This window comes from Tachyglossus aculeatus, chromosome 1 (genome assembly GCF_015852505.1).
Source record: "Tachyglossus aculeatus isolate mTacAcu1 chromosome 1, mTacAcu1.pri, whole genome shotgun sequence".
In the NCBI taxonomy this organism is placed as follows: Eukaryota; Metazoa; Chordata; class Mammalia; order Monotremata; family Tachyglossidae; genus Tachyglossus; species Tachyglossus aculeatus.
The window spans coordinates 2,928,744-2,950,760 of NC_052066.1; the positions used below are offsets into that span (position 1 = coordinate 2,928,744).

At 43.0% G+C, this 22,017-nt stretch overlaps 1 protein-coding gene across 1 annotated transcript in view; it reads right to left on the minus strand.

Annotated features, from left to right (window-relative positions):
* Positions 1–22,017, minus strand: part of ESYT3 (extended synaptotagmin 3) — a 149,119-nt gene that overhangs the window by 10,614 nt on the left and 116,488 nt on the right. The window contains exons 17-20 of the mRNA XM_038752330.1: positions 16,686–16,835; positions 9,860–10,269; positions 9,267–9,368; positions 2,491–2,625 (exon numbers count right to left, since the gene is read on the minus strand). Coding sequence (XP_038608258.1) covers positions 2,491–2,625; positions 9,267–9,368; positions 9,860–10,269; positions 16,686–16,835 — 797 coding nt within the window. The remainder of the gene's footprint in view (positions 1–2,490; positions 2,626–9,266; positions 9,369–9,859; positions 10,270–16,685; positions 16,836–22,017) is intronic.

Consider the following 22,017-nt stretch of genomic DNA (forward strand, 5'->3'; position numbering starts at 1 on the left):
AGTACAAATTGGCAACATCTAGAGACGGTCCCTATCCAACAGTGGGCTCACAGTCTAAAAGGGGGAGACGGAGAACAAAACCAAACATACTAACAAAATCAAATAAATAGAATAGATATGGACAAGTAGAATAAATAAATAAATAAATAGAGTAATAAATATGTACAAACATATATACATCAGTACAGTACGGAGAAGCGGCGTGGCTCAGTGGAAAGAGCCCGGCCTTTGGAGTCAGAGGTCATGGGTTCAAATCCCAGCTCCGCCACTTGTCAGCTGTGTGACCTGGGGCAAGTCACTTCACTTCTCTGGGCCTCAGTTCCCTCATCTGTAAAATGGGGATGAAGACTGTGAGCCCCTGTGGGACAACCTGATCACCTTGGAACCTCCCCAGCACTCAGAACAGTGCTTTGCACATAGTCAGCGCTTAATAAATGCCATTATTATTATTATTATTCTCTGGGCCTCAGTTCCCTCATCTGTAAAATGGGGATGAAGACTGTGAGCCCCCAACCTGATCACCTTGTAACCACCCCAGCGCTTAGAACAGTGCTTTGCACATAGTAAGCACTTAATAAATGCCATTATTATTATTATTATCATTATTATTATTATATTATTATTCTCTGGGTCTCAGTTCCCTCATCTGTAAAATGGGGATGAAGACTGTGAGCCCCACGTGGGACAACCTGATCACTTCATTCATTCATTCAATGGCATTGATTGAGCGCTTCCTGTGTGCAGAGCACTGTACTAAGCGCTTGGGAAGTCCAAGTTGGCAACATATAGAGCGGTCCTTACCCAACAGTGGGTTTTACAGGCCTTTGAGGAGGGTCTGAGCCCGGGAGCTGAGGGGGCCGTGACAGTGCTCTGCACACAGTAAGCGCTCAATGAATACGATTGATTGATTGATTGATGATAAATACGATTAAAATAAATGAATGAATAAATAAATAAATAAATAAATAAATAAATACGATTGATGATGATTGATTGAATGGTGACCTCCCCAGACCAAGGGGGCCGTGACAGTGCTCTGCACACAGTAAGCGCTCAATGAATACGATTGATTGATTGATTGATTGATGATAAATATGATTAAAATAAATAACTGAATAAATAAATAAATAAATAAATAAATAAATAAATAAATACGATTGATGATGATTGATTGAATGGTGACCTCCCCAGACCAAGGGGGCCGTGACAGTGCTCTGCACACAGTAAGCACTCAATAAATACGATTGATAGATTGATTGATTGATGATAAATATGATTAAAATAAATAAATGAATAAATGAATAAATAAATAAATACATAAATAAATACGATTGATGATGATTGATTAAATGGTGATCTCCCCAGACCGAGGGGGCCGTGACAGTGCTATGCACACAGTAAGCGCTCAATGAATACGATTGATTGATTGATTGATTGATGATAAATGCGATCAAAATAAATAAATGAATAAATAAAAAATAAATAAATAAATAAATAAATACGATTGATGATGATTGATTGAATGGTGACCTCCCCAGACCGAGGGGGCCGTGACAGTGCTCTGCACACAGTAAGCGCTCAATGAATACGATTGATTGATTGATTGATTGATTGATGATAAATATGATTAAAATAAATAAATGAATGAATAAATAAATAAATGAATAAATGAATAAATAAATAAATAAATAAATGCGATTGATGATGATTGATTGATTGGTGATCTCCCCAGACCGAGGGGGCCGTGACAGTGCTCTGCACACAGTAAGCGCTCAATGAATACGATTGATTGATTGATTGATTGATGATAAATATGATTAGAATAAATAAATGAATAAATAAATGAATAAATAAATAAATAAATAAATAAATAAATAAATACGATTGATGATGATTGATTGAATGGTGACCTCCCCAGACCGAAGGGGCCGTGACAGTGCTCTGCACACAGTAAGCGCTCAATGAATACGATTGATTGATTGATTGATGATAAATATGATTAAAATAAATAAATGAATAAATGAATAAATAAATAAATAAATAAATAAATAAATAAATAAATAAATAAGACTGATGATGATTGATTGAATGGTGACCTCCCCAGACCGAGGGGTCCGTGACAGTGCTCTGCACACAGTAAGCGCTCAATGGATACGATTGATTGATTGATTGATGATAAATATGATTAAAATAAATAACTGAATAAATAAATAAATAAATAAATAAATAAATAAATGCGATTGATGATGATTGATTGAATGGTGACCTCCCCAGACCGAGGAGGCCGTGACAGTGCTCTGCACACAGTAAGTGCTCAATGAATACGATTGATTGATTGATTGATTGATGATAAATATGATTAAAATAAGTAAATAAATAAATAAATAAATAAATAAATGAATAAATAAATACGATTGATGATGACTGATTGATTGGTGATCTCCCCAGACCCGCTCCCACCCGCCGGGGACCCCCGCGCCTCGCCCGCACCTCTCGTCGTACTGGGGGTTGACGGTCCTCCTCCTGATGGACGTCCGCTTCCGACCGGCCCGGCCCCTGTCCGGCAGCAGGTAGACCCGCACGTAGGCGTCTACCACACTGCTGCGGCCGCAGGGGAGCAGGTTCCTGGGGGGGGACCAAAAGGGGAGTCAGTTCACTCATTCATTCATTCAATCGTATTTATTGAGCGCCTACTGCGTGCAGAGCACTGGACTAGGCGCTTGGGAAGTCCAAGTTGGCAACATAGAGAGACGGTCCCTACCCAACAGCGGGCTCACAGTCTTACTGTGTGCAGGGCACTGTACTAAGCGCTTGGGAAGTCCAAGTTGGCAACATATAACGACAGTCCCTACCCAACAGTGGGCTCATGGCCTAGAAGACTGTGAAGAAGAAGAAGAAGAAGTCTAGATGGGTGTTGGGGTGGTGGTGGGGGGCTGCAGGGCTTCAAGGGGCTCAGGTGGGCCCTGGGTTCGAGGGGCCGAGCCAGTGTGGCCCATCTAGAACCCAAACCCCACTGTCACCACTCCCACACAACCTCTTTTTTTTTAAAAAAAAGTGATACTTTCATTCGATTCAAACGTATTAAGAACTTACGGTGTGTACAGCACTGTACTAAACACCTGGGAGAGGACAATACAAAACTAAACACTATCAATCAATCAATCAATCAATCGTATTTATTGAGGGGTTACTGTGTGCAGAGCACTGTACTAAGCGCTTAGGAAGTCCAAGTTGGCAACATCTAGAGACGGTCCCTACCCACCAGTGGGCTCACAGTCTTAAAGGGGGGAGACAGAGAACAAAACCAAACATACTAACAAAATAAAATAAATAGAATAGATATGTACACTCTTACCTCCTTCCCTTCCCCACAGCACCTGTATATATGTATATATGTTTGTACATATTTATTACTCTATTTTACTTGTACATATTTATTCTATTTATTTTATTTTGTTAATATACTTTGTTTTGTTGTCTGTCTCCCCCTTCTAGCCTGTGAGCCTGCTGTTGGGTAGGGACCGTCTCTAGATGTTGCCAACTTGGACTTCCCAAGCGCTTAGTCCAGTGCTCTGCATACAGTAGGCGCTCAATAAATATGATTGAATGAATGACTATTTATTACTCTATTTATTTTACTTGTACATATTTATTCTATTTATTTTATTCTGTTAATATGTTTTGTTTTGTTGTCTGTCTCCCCCTTCTAGACTGTGAGCCCGCTGTCGGGTAGGGAACCGTCTCTATTTGTTGCCAACTTGTACTTCCCAAGCGCTTAGTCCAGTGCTCTGCACAGAGTAAGCGTTCAATAAATACGATTGAATGAATGAATGAATGAATGTGCAAAGCACTGTTCTAAGCGCTGGGGTATCTACAAGGTGATCAGGCTGCCCCACGTGGGGCTCACAGTCTTCATCCCCATTTTACAGGTGGGTAACTGAGGCCCAGAGAAGTGAAGTGACTTGCCCAGGGTGTCACAGCAGACAGGTGGGAGAGCTGGGATTAGAACCCATGACCTTCTAACTCCTAGGCCCGGGCTCTAGCCATTACGCCATGCTGTAAACTGTAAACACCCTGTGGGCAGAGAATGGGTCTGTTTATTGTCCTCTTGTTCTCTCCCAGGTGCTTAGTACAGTGAAGCAGCGTGGCTCAGTGGAAAGAGTGCGGGCTTTGGAGTCACAGGTCATGGGTTCAAATCCCGGCTCCGCCAATTGTCAGCTGTGTGACTTTGGGCAAGTCGCTTCACTCTCTGGACCTCAGTTCCCTCATCTGCAAAACGGGGATTAATACTGTGAGCCCCCCAGGGGACAACCTGATCACCTTGTAACCTCCCCAGCGCTTAGAACAGTGCTTTGCACATAGTAAGCGCTTAATAAATGCTATCATTATTATTATTATCACAGTGCTCTGCACCCAGCCTGAGCTCAGTAAATAGGAATGAACGAATGACTAGCTCTTCCCTAGCAGCATAGTTTAGTGGAAAGAGCCCGGGCTTGGGAGTCAGAGGTCATGGGTTCTAATCCTGCCTCCGCCACTTGTCAGCTGTGTGACTTTGGGCAAGTCGCTTCACTTCTCCGGGCCTCAGTGACCTCATCTGTAAAATGGGGATGAAGACTGTGAGCCCCACGTCGGACAACTTGATGACCTGGTATCTACCCAGTGCTTAGAACAGTACTTTGCACTTAACAAATGCAATAATAATAATAATAATAATAATAATGATGGCATTTGTTAAGCACTTACTATGTGCAAAGCACTGTTTTAAACGCTGGGGAGGTTACAAGGTGATCAGGTTGTCCCACTGGGGGCTCACAGTCTTAAACCCCATTTTCCAGATGAGGTCACTGAGGCCCAGAGAAGTGAAGTGACTTGCCCCAAATCACACAGCTGACAAGTGGCAGCCCGTTGTTGGGTAGGGACTGTCTCTCTATGTTGCCAACTTTCACTTCCCAAGCGCTTAATACAGTGCTCTGCACACAGTAAGCGCTCAATAAATACGATTGAATGAATGAATGAATGAATGAATGAATGGGGACTGTGTCCTACCCGACTATCTTGTATCATCCAGACTGTGAGCCCACCGTTGGGTAGGGACAGTCTCTATATGTTGCCAACTTCTACTTCCCAAGCGCTTAGTCCAGTGCTCTGCACACAGTAAGCGCTCAATAAATACGATTGAATGAATGATTGAATGAATGAAGTGGCCGAGGCGGGATTAGTCTTCTAGACTGTGAGCCCACTGTTGGGTAGGGACCGTCCCTATATGTTGCCAACTTGGACTTCCCAAGCGCTTAGTACAGTGCTCTGCACACAGTAAGCGCTCAATAAATACGATTGACTGATTGTCTCTATATGTTGCCAACTTGTACTTCCCAAGCGCTTAGTCCAGTGCTCTGCACACAGTAAGCGCTCAATAAATACGATTGAATGAATGATTGAATGAATGAAGTGGCCGAGGCGGGATTAGTCTTCTAGACTGTGAGCCCACTGTTGGGTAGGGACTGTCCCTATATGTTGCCAACTTGGACTTCCCAAGCGCTTAGTACAGTGCTCTGCACACAGTAAGCGCTCAATAAATACGATTGATTGATTGATTGTCTCTATATGTTGCCAACTTGTACTTCCCAAGCGCTTAGTACAGTGCTCTGCACACAGTAAGCGCTCAATAAATACGATTGAATGAATGATTGAATGAATGAAGTGGCCGAGGTGGGATTAGTCTTCTAGACTGTGAGCCCACTGTTGGGTAGGGACTGTCCCTATATGTTGCCAACTTGGACTTCCCAAGCGCTTAGTACAGTGCTCTGCACACAGTAAGCGCTCAATAAATACGATTGATTGATTGATTGTCTCTATATGTTGCCAACTTGTACTTCCCAAGCGCTTAGTACAGTGCTCTGCACACAGTAAGTGCTCAATAAATACGATTGATTGATTAGAACCCATGACCTCTGACTCTCAAGCCCGGGCTCTTTCCACTGAGCCACGCTGCTTCACTGTGACTGTGACTGTGACCCCCCCAGCGCTTAGAACAGTGCTTTGCACTTCACAAATGCCATCATCATCCTCCTCCTCCTCCCCTGGGGCGGGTTTGTTTCCTGCCGCCGAGCGCAGCGCTTTGCACAGGATGGGTGATTTTACAGGGGTGGTTTTAGAGAAGCAGCGTGATCAATAAATACGACTAACTGACAATGAATGAATGGTCATCATCATCATCATCATCAATCGTATTTATTGAGCGCTTACTGTGTGCAGAGCACTGTACTAAGCGCTTGGGAAGTACAAATTGGCAACATATAGAGACAGTCCCTACTCAACAGTGGGCTCACAGTCTAAAAGGGGGAGACAGAGAACAAAACCAAACATACTAACAAAATAAAATAAAAATAAAATAAAATAAAATAAAATGGGTTCAAATCATCATCATCATCATCATCAATCGTATTTATTGAGCGCTTACTGTGTGCAGAGCACTGTACTAAGCGCTTGGGAAGTACAAATTGGCAACATGTAGAGCCAGTCCCTACCCACCAGTGGGCTCACAGTCTAAAAGGGGGAGACAGAGAACAAAACCGAACCTACTAACAAAATAAAATAAATAGAATAGATAGGTACAAGTAAAATAAATAAATAGAGTAATAAATCATCATCAATCGTATTTATTGAGCACTTACCGTGTGCAGAGCACTGTACTAAGCGACTCCACCAATTGTCTCTGCACATAGTAAGCGCTCAATAAATACGATTGATTGATTGATTGATTGTCAGCTGTGTGACTTTGGGCAAGTCACTTCATTCACTCATTCATTCATTCAATTGTATTTATTGAGCGCTTACTGTGTGCGGAGCACTGGACTAAGCGCTTGGGAAGTACAAGTTGGAAACATTCATTCATTCATTCAATCATATTTATTGAGTGCTTACTGTGTGTGGAGCACTGTACTAAGCGCTTGGGAAGTACAAGTTGGCAACGTCTAGAGACGGTCCCTACCCAACAGCGGGCTCACAGTCTAGAGGGGGAGACAGACATTAATACAAATAGATAAAACAATCAATTACAGATATCTACAGATAGATACATATGTGCTGTGGGGAGTCATTCATTCAATTGTATTTATTGAGCACTTCACTTCTCTGGGCCTCAGTTCCCTCATCTGTAAAATGGGGATGAAGACTGTGAGCCCCCCGGGGGACAACCTGATCACCTTGTAACCTCCCCAGCGCTTAGAACAGTGCTTTGCACATAGTAAGCACTTAATAAATGCCATTGTTATTATTATTATTCTCTGTGCCTCAGTTCCCTCATCTGTAAAATGGGGATTAAGACTGTGAGCCTCCCGGGGGACAGCCTGATCACCTATTACTCTATTCATTTATTTATTTTATTTGTACATATTTATTCTATTTATTTTATTTTGTGAATATGTTTTGTTTTGTTGTCTGTCTCCCCCTTCTAGACTGTGAGCCTGCTGTTGGCTAGGGACCATCTCTATATGTTGCCAACTTGGACTTCCCAAGAGCTTAGTCCAGTGCTCTGCGCACAGTAAGCGCTCAATAAATACGATTGAATGAATGAATATTTATTACTGTATTTATTTATTTATTTTACTTGTACATATTTATTCTCTTTATTTTATTTTGTTAATATGTTTTGTTTTGTTGTCTGTCTCCCCCTTCTAGACTGTGAGCCCACTGCTGGGTAAGGGACTGTCTCTATATGTTGCCAACTTGGACTCCCCAAGCGCTTAGTCCAGTGCTCTGCACACAGGAAGCGCTCAATAAATACGATTGAATGAATGAATGAATGAATGTCTCCCCCTTCTAGACTGTGAGCCCGCTGTTGGGTCGGGACCGTCTCTCTATGTTGCCAACTTGTACTTCCCAAGCGCTTAGTCCAGAGCTCTGCACACGGTAAGCGCTCAATAAATACAATTGAATGAATGAATGAATGTTGGGTAGGGCCCGTCTCTAGATGTTGCAATCTTGGACTTCCCAAGCGCTTAGTCCAATGCTCTGCACACAGTAAGCACTCAATAAATACGATTGAATGAATGAATAAATCACCCTGTAACCTCCCCAGCGCTTAGAACAGTGCTTTGCACATAGTAAGCGCTTAATAAATGCCATTATGTTGCCACCGTGCACTTCCCAAGAGTTTAGTACGGTGCTCTCCACACAGTAAGCGCTCAATAAATACGATTATTACTGCTCAATAAATACGATTGATTGATTGATTGTAACCTCCCCAGCGCTTAGAACAGTGCTTTGAACATAGTAAGTGCTATGCCATTAATATTATGGCATATTAATATTATATATAATATCATCTATTATATATAATTACTATGTACTAATAATATACAGCAATAATAAATAATAATGATCATATATTACATAATATCATGTAATACATTAATTATATTAATATTAATAATGCCATTATGACATATTAATATTACATATAATATTATGTATTATATATAATTACCATATACTGATAATATATACCAATAATAAATAATGATTATCATATACGACATTATATATAATAACATATTAATTATATTAATATTAACAATGCCATTATTATTGCACATAGAAAGCGCTTAATAAATGCCATTATTATCATGGCATATCATCATCATCCTCATCAATCGTATTTATTGAGCGCTTACTATGTGCAGAGCACTGTACTAAGCGCTTGGGAAGTCCAAATTGGCAACATATAGAGACAGTCCCTACCCAACAGTGGGCTCACAGTCTAAAAGGGGGAGACAGAGAACAAAACTAAACATACTAACAAAATAAAATAAATAGAATAGATATGCACAAATAAAATAAATAAATAAATAAATAGAGTAAAAAATATGTACAAACATATATACATATCAATATCATATATCATATTATATATTATCACCATATACTAATAATATATAGTAATAATAAATAATCATTATCATATAGTATATAACAGCCTATATAACAATACATCAATGATATTATCATTAATAATGCCATTATTACATATTAATATTGTATATAATATTATATATAATTACCATATACTGACACATAGCACTAATAAACAATAATTATCATAAATTATATGTGATATTATATATAATAATATATTAATTATATTAATGTTAATAATGCCATTATATTTATTGCACATAGTAAGCACTTAATAATTGCTATTGTTATTATTATTATTATTATTATTATTATTATTATTATTATTATTATTATTATTATTATTTTACCTGCAGCCGCAGACCAGCACGACGAGGCAGCGTCGGAGGGGAGCATAGCGGACGGACAGCTGCACCTCGCCCAAGGCCGTCCCACCGGGGAGGTCCGCCAGCCTGCGGGGGAGACGGGAGGGAAGGACACGCCAACCTTGGGTAGGGACCATCATCAATCATCAATCGTATTTATTGAGCGCCTACTGTGTGCAGAGCACTGGACTGAGCGCTTGGGAAGTCCAAATTGGCAACATCTAGAGACGGTCCCTACCCAACAGCGGGCTCACAGTCTAAGAGACCTTCTCTACTATATGTTGCCAACCTGGACTTCCCAAGCGCTTAGTCCAGTGCTCTGCACGCAGTCAGCGCTCAATAAATACGATGGAATGAATGAATGAATGAATGAAGGAACCTTGGGGCCCGCTGCCCAGTGACCCCTGACCCCGCTCCCACTCCGTATTCTTCTTCCCGCCACCCTGCGTCCCCTCTTCCCAATTCCAAGTATTCTTCCTTCTCCACCGTCCCGCACCCCCCGTTGAGTGGGGGAGAGACCCCCCGTCCCCTCCGCGTCCACCGCGGCCTAGCCCGGGTGGCGGGCACGTGCTACGTACTGGCCGTCCAGGTTGTCGTCGCTCAGCTCGAAGCAGGAGGAGGCGAGGGAGCCGAGGGAGCCGAGGCTGGGGGGCGCGGGGCGCGGGGCCCGGGCCGTCCCGGGGGGCCGAAGGGGACGGGGGGATTGGAGGGGTTGGGACGGGCGGGGGACGGCCAGGAACCGGGGCTGGGTGCGAGGGCCGGGCTCGTCCGCCGGGCCCACCGCCTCCGCCTCGCCAGGCCTCTGGGCCCCCTTGGCTGCGGGCACGGTGGGGGCCGGAGGAGCCGGGGCGGGGGGCTCCCGGGGCGGACAGGCCCGGCCTTTGGGGTCCCGGCAGACCCCCGACCCCTTGAGCAGCACAGGGCCTTCCTTCGGGGCTTCCGGGCCGGTGGAGGGGCTCCCCGATTCCCCCTCTTCCGTCTGCAAGACCTGTGGGACCCCCCATCCCACGCAACGAGGCCAGTCAGAGACCCCCTGCCTCCCAAGCCCCCCGCCTCACGCCAGGCCTCGGCCTCCCTTCCACCCCTCGCAGCCTCACGCTTCCCTCCACCTCCAGAAATAACAATAATAATAATCATTAATAATAATAACAGTGGCATTTATCCCTGACTCCCGAGCCCTCGGCCTCCCCTCCGCCCCTGCGCAGCCTCACACTTCCCTCCACCGGCAGAAATAACAATAATAATAATCATTAATAATAATGACAGTGGCATTTATCCCTGCCTCCCGAGCCCTCGGCCTCCCCTCCGCCCCTCGCAGCCTCACAGTTCCCTCCATCACCAGAAATAACAATAATAATAATCATTAATAATAATAATAACGGTGGCATTTATCCCTGCCTCCCGAGCCCTCGGCCTCCCCTCCGCCCCTCGCAGCCTCACACTTCCCTCCACCTCCAGAAATAACAATAATTATAATCATTAATAATAATAACAGTGGCATTTATCCCTGCCTCCCGAGCCCTCGGCCTCACGCCAGGCCTCGGCCTCCCCTCCGCCCCTCGCAGCCTCACACTTCCCTCCACCTCCAGAAATAACAATAATAATAATCATTAATAATAATAACAGTGGCATTTATCCCTGACTCTCGAGCCCTCGGCCTCCCCTCCGCCCCTCGCAGCCTCACGCTTCCCTCCACTGCCAGAAATAACAATAATAATTATTAATAATAATAACAGTGGCATTTATCCCTGCCTCTCGAGCCCTCGGCCTCCCCTCTGCCCCTCGCAGCCTCACGCTTCCCTCCACCTCCAGAAATAACAATAATAATAATCATTAATAATAATAACAGTGGCATTTATCCCTGCCTCCCGAGCCCTCGGCCTCCCCTCCGCCCCTGCGCAGCCTCACACTTCCCTCCACCTCCAGAAATAACAATAATAATAATCATTAATATTAATAACAGTGGTATTTATCCCTGCCTCCCAAGCCCTCGGCCTCCCCTCCACCCCTCGCAGCCTCACGCTTCCCTCCACCACCGGAAATGACAATGATAATAATTATTAATAATAATAACAATGGCATTTATAACTGCCTCCCGAGCCCCCCGCCTCACGCCAGGCCTCGGCCTCCCCTCCGCCCCTCGCAGCCTCACACTTCCCTCCACCTCCAGAAATAACAATAATAATAATCATTAATATTAATAACAGTGGCATTTATCCCTGCCTCCCGAGCCCTCAGCCTCCCCTCCACCCCTTGCAGCCTCACGCTTCCCTCCACCTCCAGAAATAACAATAATAATAATCATTAATAATAATAACGGTGGCATTTATCCCTGCCTCCCGAGCCCTCGGCCTCCCCTCCGCCCCTCACAGCCTCACACTTCCCTCCACCTCCAGAAATAACAATAATAATAATCATTAATAATAATAACAGTGGCATTTATCCCTGCCTCCCGAGCCCCCCGCCTCACACCAGGCCTCAGCCTCCCCTCCGCCCCTTGCAGCCTCACACTTCCCTCCACCGCCAGAAATAACAATAATAATAATCATTAATAATAATAACGGTGGCATTTATCCCTGCCTCCCGAGCCCTCGGCCTCCCCTCCGCCCCTCGCAGCCTCACGCTTCCCTCCACCTCCAGAAATAACAATAATAATAATCATTAATAATAATGACAGTGGCATTTATCCCTGCCTCCCAAGCACTCGGCCTCCCCTCCGCCCCTGCGCAGCCTCACACTTCCCTCCACCTCCAGAAACAACAATAATAATAATCATTAATAATAATAACAGTGGCATTTATCCCTGCCTCCTGAGCCCTCAGCCTCCCCTCCGCCCCTCACAGCCTCACAGTTCCCTCCACCTCCAGAAATAACAATCATAATAATGATTAATAATAATAACGGTGGCATTTATCCCTGCCTCCCGAGCCCTCGGCCTCCCCTCCACCCCTCCGCAGCCTCACACCTCCCTCCACCTCCAGAAATAACAATAATAATAATCATTAATAATAATAACAGTGGCATTTATCCCTGCCTCCTGAGCCCCCATGTTATTATCATAATAATGATGATAATAATACATAATCATATAATCAAGCACTTAGTACAGTGCTCTGCACACAGTAAGCGCTTAACAAATGCCATTATTATTATCACAATAATGATGATAATAATATATAATCATACGATCAAGCACTTAGTACAGTGCTCTGCACACAGTAAGCGCTTAACAAATGCCATTATTATTATCACAATAATGATAATAATAACATATAATCATACAATCAAGCACTTAGTACAGTGCTCTGCACACAGTAAGCGCTTAACAAATGCCATTATTATTATCATAATGATGATAATAATATATAATCATACAATCAAGCGCTTAGTACAGTGCTCTGCACACAGTAAGCGCTTAACAAGTGCCATTATTATTATCATAATAATGATGATAATAATATATAATGATATACTCAAGCGCTTAGTACAGTGCTCGGCACACAGTAAGCGCTTAACTAATGCCATTATTATTATCATAATAATGATGATAGTATATAATCATATACTTAAGCGCTTAGTACAGTGCTCTGCACACAGTAAGTGCTTAACCAATGCCATTATTATTATCATAGTAATGATGATATTAATATATAATCATATGATCAAGCGCTTAGTACAGTGCTCTGCACACAGTAAGCGCTTAACAAATGCCATTATTGTTATCATAGTAATGATGATAATAATATATAATCATATGATCAAGCGCTTAGTACAGTGCTCTGCACACAGTAAGCGCTTAACAAATGCCATTATTATAATAGTAATGACGATAATTATATATAATCATATGATCAAGCGCTTAGTACAGTGCTCTGCACACAGTAAGCGCTCAACAGATGCCATTATTATCATAATAGTGATGATAATAATATATAATCATATGATCAAGTGCTTAGTACAGTGCTCTGCACACAGTAAGCGCTCAACAAATGCCATTATTATTATCATAATAATGATGATAATAATATATAATCATACAATCAAGCGCTTAGTACAGTGCTCTGCATGCACACAGTAAGCGCTTAACAAATGCCATTATTATTATCATAATAATGATGATAATGTATAATCATACAATTAAGCGCTTAGTACAGTGCTCTGCACACAGTAAGTGCTTAACAAATGCCATTATTATTATCATAATAATGATGATGATAACATATAATCATATAAGCAGGCGCTTAGTACAGTGCTCTGCACACAGTAAGCACTTAACAAATGCCATTATTATTATCATAATAATGATAATAATAATCATCATCATCGATCGTATTTATTGAGCGCTTACGGTGTGCAGAGCACTGTACTAAGCGCTTGGGAAGTACAAGTTGGCAACATATGGGGGAGACAGAGAACAAAACCAAAGATACAAAATAAAATAAATAGAATAGATATGTACAAGTAAAATAAATAAATAAATAAATAGAGTAATAAATATGTACTAACATATATACATATATACAGGCGCTCTGGGGAAGGGAAGGAGGTAAGATGGGGGGATATAATATTAATAATATATAATCATATGATCAAGCACTTAGTACAGTGCTCTGCACACAGTAAGCGCTTAACAAATAATAATAATGGCATTTATTAAGCACTTAACTATGTGCAAAGCACTGTTCTAAGCGCTGGGGAGGTTACAAGGTGATCAGGTTGTCCCACGTGGGGCTCACAGTCTTAATCCCCATTTTACAGATGAGGTAACAGAGGCACAGAGAAGTTAAATGACTTGCCCAAAGTCACACAACTGGCAATGCCATTATTATTATCATAATAATGCTCTGCACATAGTACAGTGCTCTGCACATAGTAAGCGCTCAATAAATACGATTGATGATGATAATAATAATATATAATCATATAATCAAGCGCTTAGTACAGTGCTCTGCACACAGTAAGCGCTCAATAAATACGATTGATTGATATAATAACGATAATAATAATCCCCTTTTGAGGTCACCGAGGCCCAGAGAAGCGAAGTGAGTTGCCCAAAGTCACCCAGCAGACGAGTGGCGGAGCCGGGATTAGAACCCGCATCCTCGGACTCCCAACCCCGCGCTCTTTCCACTAGGCCACGCGGCTCGGGCCTCAGTGATATCATCTGGAAAACGGGGATGAAGGCTATGAGCCTCCCGTGGGACCCCCTGATGACCACGGTAAGCGCTTCACAGATGCCAGAATGGTTGCCATGGTTACTGTTACACATACCAGAGTGGTTACTATGGTTATTGTTACAAATACCACAATCATCATCATCATCAATCGTATTTATTGAGCGCTTACTATGTGCAGAGCACTGTACTAAGCACTTGGGAAGTACAAATTGGCAACATATAGAGACAGTCCCTACCCAACAGTGGGCTCGCAGTCTAAAAGGGGGAGACGGAGAACAAAACCAAACATACTAACAAAATAAAATAAATAGAATAGATAGGTACAAGTAAAATAAATGAATGCAGTAACAAATATGGACAAACATCATCAATCGTATTTATTGAGCGCTTACTGTGTGCAGAGCACTGTACTAAGCGCTTGGGAAGTACAAATTGCCAACATATGGAGACAGTCCCTACCCAACAGTGGGCTCACAGTCTAAAAGGGGGAGACGGAGAACAAAACCAAACATACTAACAAAATAAAATAAATAGATAGGTACAAGTAAAATAAATAAATACAGTAACAAATATGCACAAACATCATCAATCGTATTTATTGAGTGCTTACTATGTGCAGAGCACTGGACTAAGCGCTTGGGAAGTACAAATTGGCAACATATGGAGACAGTCCCTACCCAACAGTGGGCTCGCAGTCTAAAAGGGGGAGACAGAGAACAAAACCAAACATACTAACAAAATAAAATAAATAGAATAGATAGGTACAAGTAAAATAAATAAATACAGTAACAAATATGGACAAACATCATCAATCGTATTTATTGAGCGCTTACTATGTGCAGAGCACTGTACTAAGCACTTGGGAAGTACAAATTGGCAACATATGGAGACAGTCCCTACCCAACAGTGGGCTCGCAGTCTAAAAGGGGGAGACGGAGAACAAAACCAAACATACTAACAAAATAAAATAAATAGAATAGATATGTACAAGTAAAATAAATAAATACAGTAACAAATACGGACAAACATCATCAATCGTATTTATTGAGCGCTTACTATGTGCAGAGCACTGGACTAAGCGCTTGGGAAGTACAAATTGGCAACATATGGAGACAGTCCCTACCCAACAGTGGGCTCGCAGTCTAAAAGGGGGAGACAGAGAACAAAACCAAACATACTAACAAAATAAAATAAATAGAATAGATAGGTACAAGTAAAATAAACAAATACAGTAACAAATACGGACAAACATCATCAATCGTATTTATTGAGCGCTTACTATGTGCAGAGCACTGGACTAAGCGCTTGGGAAGTACAAATTGGCAACATATGGAGACAGTCCCTACCCAACAGTGGGCTCGCAGTCTAAAAGGGGGAGACAGAGAACAAAACCAAACATACTAACAAAATAAAATAAATAGAATAGATAGGTACAAGTAAAATAAATAAATACAGTAACAAATACGGACAAACATCATCAATCGTATTTATTGAGCGCTTACTATGTGCAGAGCACTGGACTAAGCGCTTGGGAAGTACAAATTGGCAACATATGGAGACAGTCCCTACCCAACAGTGGGCTCGCAGTCTAAAAGGGGGGGACGGAGAACAAAACCAAATATACTAACAAAACAATGGTTATTAATGTACCTCGTTCTCGCCTGTCCCGCCGTCGACCCCCGGCCCACGTCCTCCCCCGGGCCCGGAATGCCCCCAATCCCTCTGCCCCTCCGCCAAGCTCGCTCTCTTCCTCCCTTCAAGGCCCTGCTGAGAGCCCACCTCCTCCAGGAGGCCTTCCCAGACTGAGCCCCTTCCTTCCTCTCCCCCTCGTCCCCCTCTCCATCCCCCCATCTTACCTCCTTCCCTTCCCCACAGCACCTGTATATATGTATATATGGTTGTACATATTTATTACTCTATTTATTTATTTATTTATTTATTTATTTTACTTGTACATTTCTATCCTATTTATTTTATTTTGTTGGTATGTTTGGTTCTGTTCTCCGTCTCCCGCTTTTAGACTGTGAGCCCACTGTTGGGTAGGGACTGTCTCCATGTGTTGCCAATTTGTACTTCCCAAGCGCTTAGTACAGTGCTCTGCACATAGTAAGCGCTCAATAAATACGATTGATTGATTGATTGATTACTATGGTTACTGTTACAGTAAGCGCTCAGTAAATAGGACCGAAGGAAGGAATGGAGAGAGGAGAGGAGAGGGAGGACTCACTCTGAGGACGAGCTTCATGGTGAGGAGGCTGTCGAGGCCGGAGCGGGCCAACTGGAATCGCTCTTCCAAGGCCGAGTCCGGCTGGGCGAGGACGGGGACCAGGCCCACCTCCAGGACCCCCAGGACGCAGTCCTGCTCGTCGTCCATCACCTGCCCGGAGACCCCCCACCCCGGGATCATCCAATAAATATATATGTTTGTACATATTTATTACTCTATTTATTTATTTATTTATTTATTTTACTTGTGCATATCTATTCTATTTATTTTATTTTGTTAGTACGCTTGGTTTTGTTCTCCGTCTCCCCCTTTTAGACTGTGAGCCCACTGTTGGGTGGGGACTGTCTCTATATGTTGCCAACTTGGACTTCCCAAGCGCTTAGTACAGTGCTATGCACACAGTAAGCGCTCAATAAATACGATTGATGATGATCATCCACACAACTCCCCCCGGCCCCTCCTCGCCGGGCCTGTGTTTCCCCACCTGGACAGTGTTTTGTTGTCCGTCGCCTCACCTTTCTAGGCTGCGATCCCATGGTTGGGCAGGGATTGTCCCTATCTGTTGCCCAATTATACTCTCCGAGCGCTTAGTACAGTGCCCTGCACCTGTATATATGTGCACCTGTATATATGTACACCTGTATATATGTATATCACCTGTATATATGTATATATGTTTGTACATATTTATTACTCTATTACTCTCCCCCTCGTCCCCTTCTCCATCCCCCCCATCTTACCTCCTTCCCTTCCCCACAGCACCTGTATATATGGATAGATGTTTGTACAGATTTATTACTCTATTTATTTATTTTACTTGTACATATCTATCCTATTTATTTTATTTTGTTAGTATGCTTGGTTTTGTTCTCCGTCTCCCCCTTTTAGACTGTGAGCCCACTGTTGGGTGGGGACCGTCTCTATATGTTGCCAACTTGGACTTCCCAAGCGCTTAGTACAGTGCTCTGCACACAGTAAGCGCTCAATAAAGACAATTGATTGATTGATGGAGAGGCGGCAAGGCTGCGAGGCATTCATTCCCCTTCTAGACTGTGAGCTCACTGTTGGGTAGGGACTGTCTCTATATGTTGCCAACTTGGACTTCCCAAGCGCTTAATACAGTGCTCTGCACTCAGTAAGCGCTCAATAAATACCATTGATGATGATCATCCACACAACTCCCCCCGGCCTCCTGACCGGGCCTCTGTTTCCCCATCTGGACGGTGTTTTGTTGTCCGTCGCCTCACCTTTCTAGACTGCGATCCCATGGTTGGGCAGGGATTATCCCTATCTGTTGCTGAATTGTACTCCCCGATAATAATAACAATAATAATAATAATAATAATAATAATGGCATTTATTAAGCGCTTACTATGTGCAAAGCACTGTTCTAAGCTCTGGGGTAGATACAAGGTAATCAAGTCGCCCCACGTGGGGCTCACAGACTTCATCCCCATTTTCCAGATGAGGGAACTGAGGCCCAGAGAAGGGAAGTGACTTGCCCAAAGTCACCCAGCTGACTAGTGGCGGAGCCGGGGTTTGAACCCATGACCTCTGACTCCAAAGCCCGAGATCTTTCCACTGAGCCACGCTGCTTCTCTACAGTACAGTACAGTATTTTACTTATGCATATCTATTCTATTTATTTTATTTTGTTAGTATGCTTGGTTTTGTTCTCTGTCTCCCCCTTTTAGACTGTGAGCCCACTGTTGGGTGGGGACTGTCTCTATATGTTGCCAACTTGGACTTCCCAAGCGCTTAGTACAGTGCTCTGCACTCAGTAAGCGCTCAATAAATACGATTGATGATGATCATCCACACAACTCCCCCCGGCCCCTCCTCGCCGGGCCTCTGTTTCCCCACCTGGACGGTGTTTTGTTGTCCGTCGCCTCGCCTTTCTAGGCTGCGATCCCCTGGTTGGGCAGATATTGTCCCTATCTGTTGCCCAATTATACTCCCCGAGCGCTTAGTACAGTGCCCTGCACATGTATATATGTGCACCTGTATATATGTACACCTGTATATATGTATATCACCTGTAAATATGTATATATCACCTGTATATATGTATATATGTTTGTACATATTTATCACTCTATTACTCTCCCCCTCGTCCCCTTCTCCATCCCCCCCATCTTACCTCCTTCCCTTCCCCACAGCACCTGTATATATGGATAGATGTTTGTACATATTTATTACTCTATTTATTTTACTTGTACATATCTATCCTATTTATTTTGTTTTGTTAGTACGCTTGGTTTTGTTCTCTGTCTCCCCCTTTTAGACTGTGAGCCCACTGTTGGGTGGGGACTGTCTCTATATGTTGCCAACTTGGACTTCCCAAGCGCTTAGTACAGTGCCCTGCACGTGTATATATGTGCACCTGTATATATGTACACCTGTATATATGTACACCTGTATATATGTATATCACCTGTATATATGTATATATCACCTGTATATATGTATATATGTTTGTACATATTTATTACTCTATTACTCTCCCCCTCGTCCCCTTCTCCATCCCCCCCATCTTACCTCCTTCCCTTCCCCACAGCACCTGTATATATGGATAGATGTTTGTACAGATTTATTACTCTATTTATTTATTTTACTGGTACATATCTATCCTATTTATTTTATTTTGTTAGTACGCTTGGTTTTGTTCTCCGTCTCCCCCTTTTAGACTGTGAGCCCACTGTTGGGTGGGGACTGTCTCTAGATGTTGCCAACTTGGACTTCCCAAGCGCTTAGTACAGTGCTCTGCACACCGTAAGCGCTCAATAAATACGATTGATGATGATCATCCACACAACTCCCCCCGGCCTCCTCACCGGGCCTCTGTTTCCCCACCTGGACGGTGTTTTGTTGTCCGTCGCCTCGCCTTTCTAGGCTGCGATCCCCTGGTTGGGCAGGGATTGTCCCTATCTGTTGCCCAATTATACTCCCCGAGCGCTTAGTACAGTGCCCTGCACATGTATATATGTGCACCTGTATATATGTACACCTGTATATATGTATATCACCTGTAAATATGTATATATCATCTGTATATATGTATATATGTTTGTACATATTTATCACTCTATTACTCTCCCCCTCGTTCCCTTCTCCATCCCCCCCATCTTACCTCCTTCCCTTCCCCACAGCACCTGTATATATGGATAGATGTTTGTACATATTTATTACTCTATTTATTTTACTTGTACATATCTATTCTATTTATTTTATTTTGTTAGTATGCTTGGTTTTGTTCTCCGTCTCCCCCTTTTAGACTGTGAGCCCACTGTTGGGTGGGGACTGTCTCTATATGTTGCCAACTTGGACTTCCCAAGCGCTTAGTACAGTGCCCTGCACGTGTATATATGTGCACCTGTATATATGTACACCTGTATATATGTATATCACCTGTATATATGTATATATCACCTGTATATATGTATATATGTTTGTACATATTTATTACTCTATTACTCTCCCCCTCGTGCCCTTCTCCATCCCCCCCATCTTACCTCCTTCCCTTCCCCACAGCACCTGTATATATGGATAGATGTTTGTACATATTTATTACTCTATTTATTTATTTTACTTGTACATCTCTATCCTATTTATTTTATTTTGTTAGTACGCTCGGTTTTGTTCTCCGTCTCCCCGTTTTAGACTTTGAGCCCACTGTTGGTTGGGGACCGTCTCTATATGTTGCCAACTTGGACTTCCCAAGCGCTTAGTACAGTGCTCTGCACACAGTAAGCGCTCAATAAATACGACTGATGATGATCATCCACACAACTCCGCCCGGCCTCCTCACCGGGCCTCTATTTCCCCACCTGGACGGTGTTTTACTGTCCGTCGCCTCACCTTTCTAGGCTGCGATCCCCTGGTTGGGCAGGGATTGTCCCTATCTGTTGCCCAATTATACTCCCCGAGCGCTTAGTACAGTGCCCTGCACGTGTATATATGTGCACCTGTATATATGTACACCTGTATATATGTATATCACCTGTATATATGTATATATCACCTGTATATATGCATATATGTTTGTACATATTTATCACTCTATTACTCTCCCCCTCGTCCCCTTCTCCATCCCCCCCCATCTTACCTCCTTCCCTTCCCCACAGCACCTGTATATATGGATAGATGTTTGTACATATTTATTACTCTATTTATTTTACTTGTACATATCTATCCTATTTATTTTGTTTTGTTAGTACGCTTGGTTTTGTTCTCTGTCTCCCCCTTTTAGACTGTGAGCCCACTGTTGGGTGGGGACTGTCTCTATATGTTGCCAACTTGGACTTCCCAAGCGCTTAGTACAGTGCCCTGCACGTGTATATATGTGCACCTGTATATATATACACCTGTATATATGTATATCACCTGTATATATGTATATATCACCTGTATATATGTATATATGTTTGTATATATTTATTACTCTATTACTCTCCCCCTCGTCCCCTTCTCCATCCCCCTCATCTTACCTCCTTCCCTTCCCCACAGCACCTGTATATATGGATAGATGTTTGTACATATTTATTACTCTATTTATTTATTTTACTTGTACATCTCTATCCCATTTATTTTATTTTGTTAGTATGCTTGGTTTTGTTCTCCATCTCCCCCTTTTAGACTGTGAGCTCACTGTTGGGTGGGGACCGTCTCTATATGTTGCCAACTTGGACTTCCCAAGCGCTTAGTACAGTGCTCTGCACACCGTAAGCGCTCAATAAATACGATTGATGATGATCATCCACACAACTGCCCCCGGCCCCTCCTCACCGGGCCTCTATTTCCCCACCTGGACAGTGTTTTGTTGTCCGTCGCCTCGCCTTTCTAGGCTGCGATCCCATGGTTGGGCAGGGATTATCCCTATCTGTTGCTGAATTGTACTCCCCGATAATAATAATAATAATAATAATAATAATAATAATAATAATAATGATGGCATTTATTAAGCGCTTACTATCATCATCATCATCATCAATCGTATTTATTGAGCGCTTACTATGTGCAGAGCACTGTACTAAGCGCTTGGGAAGTACAAATTGGCAACATATAGAGACAGTCCCTATCCAACAGTCTAACTATGAATTTACTATGTGCAAAGCACTGTTCTAAGCGCTGGGGAGGTTAAAAGGTGATCAGGTTGTCCCACGGGGGGCTCACAGTCTTCATCCCCATTTTCCAGATGAGGGAACTGAGGCCCAGAGAAGTTAAGTGACTTGCCCAAAGTCACACAGCTAAGGGGCGGAGCCGGGATTTGAACCCATGACCTCTGACTCCAGAGCCCGTACTCTTTCCACCGAGCCACGCTGCTTCTCTCCCC